This window comes from Metopolophium dirhodum, chromosome 8, assembly GCF_019925205.1.
Source record: "Metopolophium dirhodum isolate CAU chromosome 8, ASM1992520v1, whole genome shotgun sequence".
NCBI lineage: Eukaryota > Metazoa > Arthropoda > Insecta > Hemiptera > Aphididae > Metopolophium > Metopolophium dirhodum.
In genome coordinates, this window is record NC_083567.1 from 30,927,459 (window position 1) to 30,939,814 (window position 12,356).

The following is a 12,356-nucleotide window of genomic DNA, read 5'->3' on the forward strand; positions in this document are numbered from 1 at the left end:
ATATTTAAACCAATAGTTCTTAAAATAATAACAAGGCTCACCACCACATCAATGACGAGTTAAATAATATCTTTCTATGGATCTTCGAAAATTATCGTTTATTTCTAGACAATATTCAAGCGTTATGAAAAAGTGTAAAAATAATTTAGTTTAACCGGTTTGTTAGTGAATACACCTTTATAATATGATGATAAATAAAACAATAATAAATAATATTATATAACTTTCTGGTAAATATTATTAACTTATTCTATAATATCCTTACAAATGAATTACATAGGTAGCTGTCTTTATCGTAAGGAACCATTATCACATTATGTAAACTATTTTACAAGTAGCAAAAATGCTATTCAGATTTTTCGTGCATAGAAACACTAAAAATTATAAACAAAAAATTGACAAATTAATAAGATAAATTTAAGGTAAAAAGGAAAGTAACCTTTTTAACTAAGTGACATAACAAATTGATTTTTTTTTTAAACAACTATTCTAACATTACGATTTAATTTTTTTTCATGATAAGAATATGCAGTTACTTATTGGTTAATTTATTTTATAGCCACGTTAAGTTAAGGGTTTTATTTAATTATGTTTGTTTGTTATTTTTATAAATAGTTTTTACAAATTTACTTACCGTGATTTACCTACATATAATAATAAAACTTTATATTAAACTGATATTTCTGAATCATCCGTGAAAACTACATACACAGATATATAAATGTCAAGTTCAGATAATTGTATTGAAGTAGAATAAACTTAAACGAAACAAGTATATAGACAAATAAATATAAATATCACTCACCGACGAGGAGTATGTATTAGACACTTGTGTGCGTATATATATATATATATATGTTGTAATCATAGTTTCTGTACACTATAAACTCAAATAAAATACAAAAGAATACGTTACTTTATATATGACATAATATACTCGCATATATATAAATTTAAAAAAAAAAACTATACCGGAGCCAAAAAGTGTCTAATACACCGCAATAAAGGGTGATGGAAAGACATCAATGATTTGAAGTTTTCCGGCTGATTTATCGGATGAGATTGGACATCCCTATTGCAAACTGTTTGGCCACGTTCCCGGGAGAAGTGATTAATGTTGACTAGGGGTCTTGAAGTAAGCTGGAAGAAAAGCGTTCGCTAGCAGACGGTGCGTTGAATTTAAACCGAGTACTTATGAACAACGAATACAGTGTTTAACTATATAGGTACCTATAATACCCACCGCGCGTTTTCTCCGGACCAAACCAATTTTTATTCTATGAAATTTCGACCGCCAGTGTATAAATGCACTGAGATATATTAATTTATTTTTCGATTCCAGGTCATCAGCTTGGAAGGATGGGTAGACATAATGTATTACGTCCAAGACGCTCATTCGTTCTGGGACTGGATCTACTTCGTGCTGCTCATCGTGGTAAGTTTCGTGCACGATTAGATTGATTTCGAAGACGAAGACATTTTAGTCGAAAAAATATTATGATTAAATGTGAAAATAATAATGTATATTATATTATTTTTACACTTGTATTATCGAAAACACGCCAAATTCAACCTCATAACATACGACGCTCGCCTCACTTAGGTATATGACCCTAAAATGTAAGCCTAATCATAAATTTACTAGTAAATGCGTATTTGTTAATGATGCTTTGATAACGTTAAATAAATTACTTATATGCACGAGCCTTAAAATATTATTAATTATTAAAGCAGATCAGAACGTTTGTGCAAACAAAAGTATATTACAATATTCCAATTGTATGTGATGTCACTTCGCAGTAACAGATTACATATAATTGTACATTATAATTTATTATATTTTTATCGTACGGCGAGACATGAGCTAATTCTTGTTTTCGGTTTGGAATATTAAAGGTTTGAAATTAAACCATCGAACACTGAACCAAAAAATAAATTGACATGTTTTTTTTAAATTAATAGACAATATCATACTTGAATACATTGTGTTCTATATTTTTTTGAAAATGAAAATGAAAATGAATATTATTGATTTCATAAAATATTTTACACTTTTAAATTAAATTATATTCTCAACGGAAATGTTAGTATTTTATTATGAAATATTTTAACATAAGTTCAAGTGTTCATCTTTTCATACAGTTTTTGTTTTCTTGAATTGTAAAATACTTTTTTACAATACGAATATAAAATCCTATTGTCGATTTGAAACGGCTAACTCAATTAGTTTAATTATTTCTTTTGTTATAAAAATAAAAGATATATTTACATTTACTTGAGTAGGATCACAAAAAAAGATACTGGAAAAGTAAATTATGAAAAAGTACATTAACATTCTGCTGTGCAAAAAAAACTACTATAAACTACAGAATATTCAGTGGGTAGGTAGATATGAAAATAGAAATAAGAAATAAGTTTTAAAACTGTTTGTGTGTATTTGGTTATGTATTATTTAACTGTTTTTAAGTAACTTTAGGGAAGTAAATTATGATCCTATTGAAATAATGTAAAAAAAGTTGCAAATAATAAGACGTGTACCCAACTATTCTACATTTCTGGTGTACATGTCTTTTTTAATTCAAATTAAATGGTGGTTTATTATTATAGTAAAATATAATAAATATAATAAAAAATAAACTATGATCGAGAAAATTATTCAAAGTGAATCAAGAGTATGGTGCACAAATCAGTGAACACTAATACAATATTCTATACACATAATTAATATTAAATTATAAGCTAATTAAAGTGATCATCAAACCAAATATAATACGCACCATAAATTATTACGTGTAGTTTTAGGGGGAATCGATGAAAATCTCATGTTCCTAATAATTATGAAGTACCTATAACTCAAAGAAAATGTGAAAGTATATATAGACACGAAAATAATATTCTAAATATACTTTGATTGTTGAATAAATTTGATTACGAATTGATAGCGCAAAGTTTACAATGTGCGTACTTAAATTATGGTTTATAACAATTGATGTCAGATCATAAATTACTTAGGTACATCACGAAACGTTCAATGGACTATTTTTATATATCTGTAAAATCTTAGCTTATTTATGCCGCTTTACTGAGTGTTACACTATATAACGTCTATTATACTCGTTTAGACTAACAGCTGTAAAAATTATATATTATATCTATAAATCTGTTGTAAAATAATAATATAGCGTATAATGTGTACAGAGGAATTATGGGAAAACATAGTAATCAGTCAGTAAAGGCAATGATAAAATATTTGGCCAGCTGATATTAATGTCGACGATCTTTAGTAGCGATCAGTAATAGTTATTATTGTTTATAATAAAGATGACGTTTAATGGATAAATTGTTTTATTTTCTTATTATATTCATTCATAATAATGTTTAGTTCTCTCGAGATTGTCATTAATAATCTTTTGTCACTGCAAATCGGGCAGGTACGTCAGAGATAAATAACTGTCCAAGTGTGTCCACCACCGGCGGCAACGTAGGCCCTACCTGTATTATATTATGTTCAACATTTATATATAAAAACATAATATTATATTCGTCGGGGCAGTCGGTCGATTATAATAATATTGTTATACCACATTTTAATAAACAATAATGATGTAACCGCGGTAGATGCGATGCTACCTATATATTAACGACACTGATGACTACGGGACATCTGTGGGGGGGAGAAAACTTTTAGTATCGAATGTAAAGACCGCCGTGCGGCCATCGGTACAGCGAACTGTACTTTCGCGTCATCCATCTTCCCCTGTGTTACCCTTAATATCCCTTTCGCGTTTACTCTCATATTTTACGGTGTGGCCATAATAATTATTATTGTATAAGGGCAAAATGTTTACCACCGCAGTTCGCCGTTAACCACTACAGAATCCACTGTGTAGTTTGCGACGTGTGCGTGAGTGCTGAATATTTATGTCATAGATCCAAACAAAGTGTGTAATAAGGACGAGAATATTCAAAGTGTTTAGAGCGCATATATGTATAATGTAATTTTATGGGTTTGTTGGTTTTTATAATATACAAACGGTTAGGAAATTTCGATGCGTCTTATAAATTATGAGGTTTATTGTTCTGTGATCATCGCGCGCGCGGGTTATACGAATTTAATCACATAAATGAGACAATAAACTGTCCCGGGCCATTTTCCTTCCTCGGTCGCGTATAGCATTCTCCCCTTTTAAGGGAAGTAATTACCCGTCGAATTAAAAGCCTTTTTTTAAAGTAGCTCCCAGATTTTTAATTTCACTGTAGAATTATTATGTTTTTTTTTTTTTTTTTTAACGTGACGACGAAGACCGTACATAAAAACAATAGCCTAATGCATTCGTAATGGTACGGGTACGGTGCTTAAAATTTGTTCATCTCATCTCGTGCCTGTGGACGACCACATTTTGAATACACCGACAACCACAAAAGCGTTAGAGAAAAAAAATCCCTACACAACGGACATCCAAGGCGAATTAAAAAAAAAGTGTTTTCTATTGATGTTTGTTCACTATACATTATAATTATTAGAAGGCTTAATTCTAAATCTAAAAGGAAAAAAAAGAAAGGCATTATTTCCTGCTTAGTGTTTATAGTGCTCGCTATTGGTTTTCGCACCTACAATACTCTTTAAGTGATTGTTAAGTGCAATGTTTCTATCGTAAATATACGTATATAGTGTTTACATCATTCACCGTAAGGTCACAAACATAATTTCTTACATATTGTTCAACATTTTAAGTGTGCTTGGTATTAGAAAATAATAAAATAATATGTACACTGTTTATGCTTTAATAATCAGGTTGAAAAATAAGCCATGTAATAAAATAAATATAACGTTTAGGCAAATTATAAAAAAAAATTATGTTTTTACACGAGTATAATAGTATTATAAGTTATAAGTTATAAAAATCAATTAATTAATCTGTACAAATTATTTAATTCAGTATAATATCCACCATTAATCCTTATTAAAATAGATTATATTCTTAATTATTCGTCTTCTTTCTAAAAAAGAAATAGTTATTATATTATTTTAATCGTATAATAGTTATAACACACTTGTTCTTCATATAAAATATTTCTTATTCACTAACAAACACATGCGATTATTGAACACCAATATTATCTATTAAAAAAATCAAGTGATAGACTTAGAAAAAACAAATCAAACAATGTATTAGGTAATATTATTTTACAATTTATTTTGAGCATAAAATGTTTTCTAGTTTATTTTAAACGATACAACAATAGCTAAATTGACATAATATAAATCTGACAACCAAAAATAATTTAAAATAAAAATGTATTTATATTATATATCTATATATATATTATATTTAGCATTAAATGTGTGCATTGTTTATACTCATTGTAGCACTGACTAGCACACACGTAGTACAATATTGACTAAAGATATTGAAAAATTGGTCGGAAACTTCACTGAAGTCGTAACAATGCGAACAGATGAAACAAACAGTAAAAAGTTCTCTAATTTGATATTGACTAAAGATAATACGTCACATCGAGTCAAAACTACTCGGGACAAACCTATAATAATTTATGGTTTACGTAAATATCAACCCATAGAACGTACATTAAAATGTAGTGCAAGGTCTTTCAAGCATTCCACACTTACATTAAAGCCATGCAACTAAAAGAGAGATGTATTTAATATTTTTTACGACTTATTATGATAATTTGTAATTATGTATAATACAATTCAATATTTTTTAATCATATTATTGATATAAATAAACATAAATAATATTTTTTTTTTGATGATTATAAAAGAATACTACAAGGGCAATTTTTAGAAATATCTCTCTTGGTTATTTACGACAGTTGTATTCAAAAAGGAGTATCAAATTTGTATTGAATCAACGTTTTGAAAAAAATATATAGGTAATGTTCACTATTTGAATATTTAAAAGTATTGCTGACAACAAAAAAAAAAAAAAAAATCATAAGACAAAAAAAAATGGGCCAATGATTCGGAGAAAAACCCACCAAAAATCTTGACAAATTGAAACATATTATACACCAACTGCACACTGAATATTTCCTTAATATTTTATTTCACCTCAAAGTGTTCCGAAGTAAAGCTGTTCTGCCAGTTTCAATTTCTCCTCCCGATCGTACGTTTTTCATTCTATAAAGTGAAAAAAAACGCAACAGGCTAAACACGTCTTTCTGGTTTCGCACTTTTCTGCAGAGTGCATATTTAGATTTTAGACATAAACAAATTGAGCCCAAAGTTGTCATCGGAATTTTCAACGTTGAAAAAAACAATATTCGATATTGCTCTACTAGCCTAATAGTATACTTATCCTATATAATATCTTATAAAATTATAATATTATACACATTTCTAAATATTCAATTAGATATTATATTTTGATTTTAGTTTTTTTTAAATAATTTTTTTATGATACGGTATTCAATTAATCCAAAATTTGGTATGTCAACATATGAAGTTTCTACTAATTCATAACAAAATTGGAAAATAATACATTGCGTCACTTCTGAAGCAAAAATTAAACACGTTATTAATTATTGTATATCATATTAATGATAAAATGAATTCGTAAATTGTATGTCTAATGTTTATACTGCAAAAATAAAACCGTAGATATTATAAAATTATAAGATATTTTATGCATTTTACTATTACAGAATATAATATGATTGCAGATGACCTTAAAATACTATTGTTATTTACCAATAAATAAAAAAATAATAATAAAGAAAAGTAAACCCAAAACTATCAGCACATTTTATCAACTGAATTTTCAATTTAATTTAATTTGTTTTTAAATTTAAATTTAAATTTAAGTTATTCAAAGAATTTTGAATTCAATAAGCTTTATAGAAATATTAAAGACATTTAAATTTCATTGATTCATAAAACTACATAATATTTTGATTACGTAGAAAAATTATCAATGTGTACCTACTTCTTAGTTTTGAAAACCTTTTTTCTTAATTAAAAAAAAAACAGCAGTATTTGATAAATGATTATTTGATATAATCAGATATTAGACACATAATAATATGTCATAATATATAATTAATTAAAATAAAATAAATTACTTTAATATCATCATAATCTGTACAGCAATTTCATTACATACTAATAGTGTTTTACTTAATATATACATATTATAATTTATGATAAATTGTTACCTATTAAAAATCTTAATCTCAATTAATAACACGCGTATTCATAAATACTGAACAGTTGAGTGACAAATAATATAATTGACAATATAAATAATTATGCTATTTCCGAAGGGAAAAAATTATAAATGTAAAAATGATGCAAGATATAATAATAAAATAAAGATTATAAAATATGTAAAAAAGATTAACATACAAATAATTTTTTATTTCTTTGAATTTCTATGTAAATCGTTTTTCACCATTTATAATATGTAATCTGGTGATCATCGAATTACAACCTGTGTTGTATTTTCGCAATTCATTCATCTATATTAGGTACCACATCTAAATAAAATTGTCGTAGTAACATATTATGTACCTATACATATGTTTTTGCGCTGGGTACTACTTTTTTTTTTTTACCGTGGAATATTTTTCATTATGATTGGCGTTACAGTACGTATAGGAACCGATGGATAATATTATAACGTTAAGTCGTTAACATGGGTAGTAACAAAATAAATGGACCAGCAAAATCTGGATACCTACAACTTTTTTTTCGTAATCGCATTTTTTGTTAGTATGAGTTATTGTTACGCTATCGCGTTATCACAGACACCCAGTTCAAGCATTTAAAAACATATCTATGATTTAATGTTTTCTCCGTACCTACTACCTAATTTTCTACCGTGCTAATCGAAAAACGCATTTCAAAAAAATTTGTTAATTTAAAAACAGTATATGGTACCATTCGTAATATTTCATATATTATTAAATTATTTTCTGTTGTACCGACTTAACGTAAAAGTGTTAGTAAAATCCTTATACGTTAAAGTTACTACAATTCTACAAAAATGTATTCTTAGTGATTAATTATTTTGTGTTGACTGTATAGTAAACAAATTATTAACATTTATATTGAATCGTTATTTATAGAGAACAATGACTACTGCCGATTTTAAACAAAATATAATTATATCTGATTATGTAATGCAAACAAAGATGTTCAATGGTAATTTTTAAGGTAACCGTATATAATACGTGTTGATGGTAATTTATTGTTGCGATATTTTTGATGACTGTTTTTATAATGTACTTCTTAATTAATATCACAAAATATAACCCGAAAGCTTAATATATATGCTTCATATGGAGTTACATTGAAGAAAACAGAATATAAAACTATTTTAGTATTATGAGATTTCATCGTTAAAAAACTCATAGATGATTAATTTTTTTGGAAAAAAATCGTACATTTGAAAATTTTTAAACGTGCACCATTTAATAGAAAAGCTCAAAAATCCCAAATAGTTGAGTCATAAAACACGACCGCGTGCAACAATTTATATAGAACACTATAATATTATAATCTATAATTTAATCAAATGATTTTCTGGCAGTCAAATTTGATGATATTATTTGATTAAGAGCCAATTGAACGGTTGACGTTATCTCGACCGTTCTCGACCAAATATATTATAAAGAATGACCAACGGCCGTGTTAGTACAAGTCTATCATCAGAATATTAATAATTCATGACAAAATCGCGCAGTTGAACGTGCGGATTTTACGTTATATAATGCGATACCTATATACGCATAACGACTTGCATATACAAAACAACCTCCACTAATAACTGCATTTATATACTTTCGCACGAGGGCAGCGTTGTAGACATCGATAGGACGTATATTGATATACAAACACTATAAAAGCATCAAACTTTATAGCCATTTGTGTCCTTTGCGAAACTCCGCGTGGTTGTTTTTAAAAGCTGCATATTATCGAATGTATTATTAAATTATTACGTTCGACGTTGATCACCCATCCGAGATGTGAGCACGTTTCGTCACACTCCAGAGATTACAATTAGTACCTAGTAGATAGGTATGGCAAAATCCAATTACACACGCCGCTAAAATCGTATAATTATATAACACGTCGATGCTCTCTGCAGTATTGTAGTCGTCATCTCTGAGGCTTAGACACACATTGTCGCGTAGTCTTAAGGACTTGTGCCATATCAGCGCATCACCGTTCGTCACTATACACGTATACGCGAACGGACTTACAGTTATTGTTTCTTACTCGGGTTCTTACCGACAGCAACCGGCTTTGGGCAATAATAGTTCGCAATGCGTTCATAATGTATCGTCGCATAGGCCAGCGTTTACCGATGAAGATTTTTATAATTCAGTAGATTTGATTTCGATTTATTTTTACGACCGTCGTAAAATCATTTAAGCTCTCTTCGCACGATCCAAAATCGTTTAACGATATAACTCGTCGATGCTCTCTGCAGTATTGTAGTCGTCCTATCTGAGGCTTGCCGCTTGCATGACACACGTAGTCGCGTGGTCTTAAGGACTTGTGCCATATCAGCGTATCGCCATTCGTCACTATATACTGCGCATGTATGCGACAAACGGACTTGCAGATGGTTCTTACCGACAGCAACCGACTTTGGGCAATAATAGTTCGCAATGCGTTCATAATATATCGTCGCATAGGCCAACATTTACCGATGAAGATTTTTATTATTTAGCAGATTTGATTTCGATTTATTTTTACAGCCGTCGTTTAAGCTCTCTTCGCACGGTCTAAAATCATTTAACGATATAACACGTCGATGCTCTCTGCAGTATTGTAGTCGTCCTATCTGAGGCTTGCCGCTTGGATGACACACGTAGTCGCGTGGTCTTAAGGACTTGTGCCATATCAGCGAATCGCCATTCGTCACTATATACTGCGCATGTATGCGACAAACGGACTTGCAGATGGTTCTTACCGACAGCAACCGGCTTTAGGCAATAATAGTTCGCAATGCGTTCATAATATATCGTCGCATAGGCCAACATTTACCGATGAAGATTTTTATTATTTAGCAGATTTGATTTCGATTTATTTTTACAACCGTCGTTTAAGCTCTCTTCGCACGGTCCAAAATCGTTTAACGATATAACTCGTCGATGCTCTCTGTTATCATCGCCGGGGCTTAAGCACGTTGTCACTGATGTAGTCGTAGTCTTGTGGACTTGTGCCACATATATTTATATATATATATATATATAAGTATCAGCGTATTACCTTTCATCGCTAGTATAGACAAACGTTTATGCGACAAACGAGCGCGCAGAAGATATATAATATATAATACGATCTCCCTGTGAACTATTATTGGGCCTAAATATGGTTATACTGTCGGTAACAGGTCATCGGTAACGTGATCGTCATGGGCCAGCTCCATTTACCGCGGTGATGATTTTATATTTATTCAGTATATATTTGATTTCGATACATTTTCACAACCATGGTAAAATTGTTTGGTCTTTCTTTGCAAAGGGCTTATGATTATCGTGTTTGAGTATTTGTGCCACGTGTAATGATTGTTGAAACAGAATGATATTTTTTCTGTAAATCATCACATAGTACCTATACACGTAAAATAATACAGCGAACCAATATCTAGTTAATTATGCTTACAAGCGTTTATACTTTATAATTTGGGTATGTGTAGAATGTGATGGCAGCAGAAATCTCCTTAATACTTTAGTGCAATCATTAAAGTGCACAACACGGTCCGTCCAAACTTTAAATAGGCTTATAAATAATGAACTGCCTGTTTAGGTAATAATTATAATAATTTCGCACGCATTGAATACATTAAAATCTCTCTTTTACTGTTGTGCAAGTAAAAACAATATAATATTATTTTAAAACCCTGTTTTTCAATAATGAAACAATGTATTATTTAATTCGACTATAAAAAAATAATAACAAAATAATCAAAGTTTATCTAACGGGCTTAAATAATATACAATTTAAATTAGTATCTGTGTATAATAATTATTAAAATTAAACTTACCAATATTCACAGATTATATGAGATATCCAACACTTTTAGAATTTTTAGAATACCGCACTAAATTGCACCCCGGAAAATTTTAATTTGAGAGATATTATCACTTATCATGTCCTACAAATTCATCATCTGGAACCAAATATGACAATAAAGCAATTATTACAGGTACCTAATGAACATTATTTGAAATTCCTACAATTATTATAATGCTAGTCTCAACAGACATAATGACACATACATGTTACTAATAAAAAAGGACCCATCACATCTGAATTAAAATACGTTTTTATTTTTAAATTGTTGAGCGTGTAAAAAATTACTTAAATATTCAACAATTTCATTTAAATATTACTGAATAACTTACATTTGTTTGGAATACGATTGTAGTTTATATTTTATTATTACATCAAAAATATTGCACGTAAAATATACTGGGAAAAAACAGATAAAATTCACAAGTGAATAAATCGTTAAGCTCAGTTTTTCACCAGATTAAAACTTTTATCTAAGTTCATTAAAATGTAAAGTTTTAAACAATTTCTCTCACAGTGCAATGTCTAACACTAATTATTATAAATTGTTTTGAAATACCTTTGGTTAAAAATAGAGTGTATTAAATATTTCTGTTTTATTTTATTTACTTTTATTCAATTACATTTTATTTTAATTGTATGGTAATAAATTGATCTATCGTCTAGTCAAGTTGTTAACAATGTGACAAAATACATACCTATTAATTATAACGTCAAGTTAATCAAAACGATTAAGGTAAAAATGATATTATCATCTAGTAAGTAATAAACTCAGGTCTAAAATTATATTAATAACAATAAAAAAAAAATATTGACGTAAATTTAAAAAGCATTGAATCTCGTTAGATAATATTATCAGAAAAATTGACAATTACTTTGTTATTATTATTTTCTCTCAATACCTATAAAATAAAATAATACTATGCAATTTAATCATTTTTGAGTACCTATACTAATAAGTGTTATCTGAAATTGTATTTTCAACGATTTAGAGAACATTTACTTCAAATGCGCCGTATATAATATTTTATCTTTCATCGTGTCCGTAATTTTTAGGTACTCGATTTAATTCCGATAAGTAAACATAATACAAATTATATAAAACACACTTGGATATAATGTTTTTATATAAAACTACTCAGACAGCAATTTATTGATAAAAATTGGTTATAATTAATTTCCTAATTAACACGTAACATTATTTTGTGTAACTGCGTATACTGTATCACTATTTATTTAGGTTTTTATCATACAATTAAACTACGACGAGTATTACAGTAATCAATAATCATATTATACGAATACC

The 12,356-nt window shown here is 28.7% G+C and overlaps 1 protein-coding gene across 4 annotated transcripts in view; it reads left to right on the forward strand.

Moving 5' to 3' along the window:
- The window catches only part of LOC132950081 (voltage-dependent T-type calcium channel subunit alpha-1H-like), a 311,428-nt gene that overhangs the window by 178,137 nt on the left and 120,935 nt on the right, over positions 1–12,356 (forward strand). For all 4 annotated transcript variants that reach the window (XM_061021301.1, XM_061021304.1, XM_061021302.1 and 1 more), the window contains one exon: positions 1,343–1,435. In XM_061021301.1, coding sequence (XP_060877284.1) covers positions 1,343–1,435 — 93 coding nt within the window. The remainder of the gene's footprint in view (positions 1–1,342; positions 1,436–12,356) is intronic.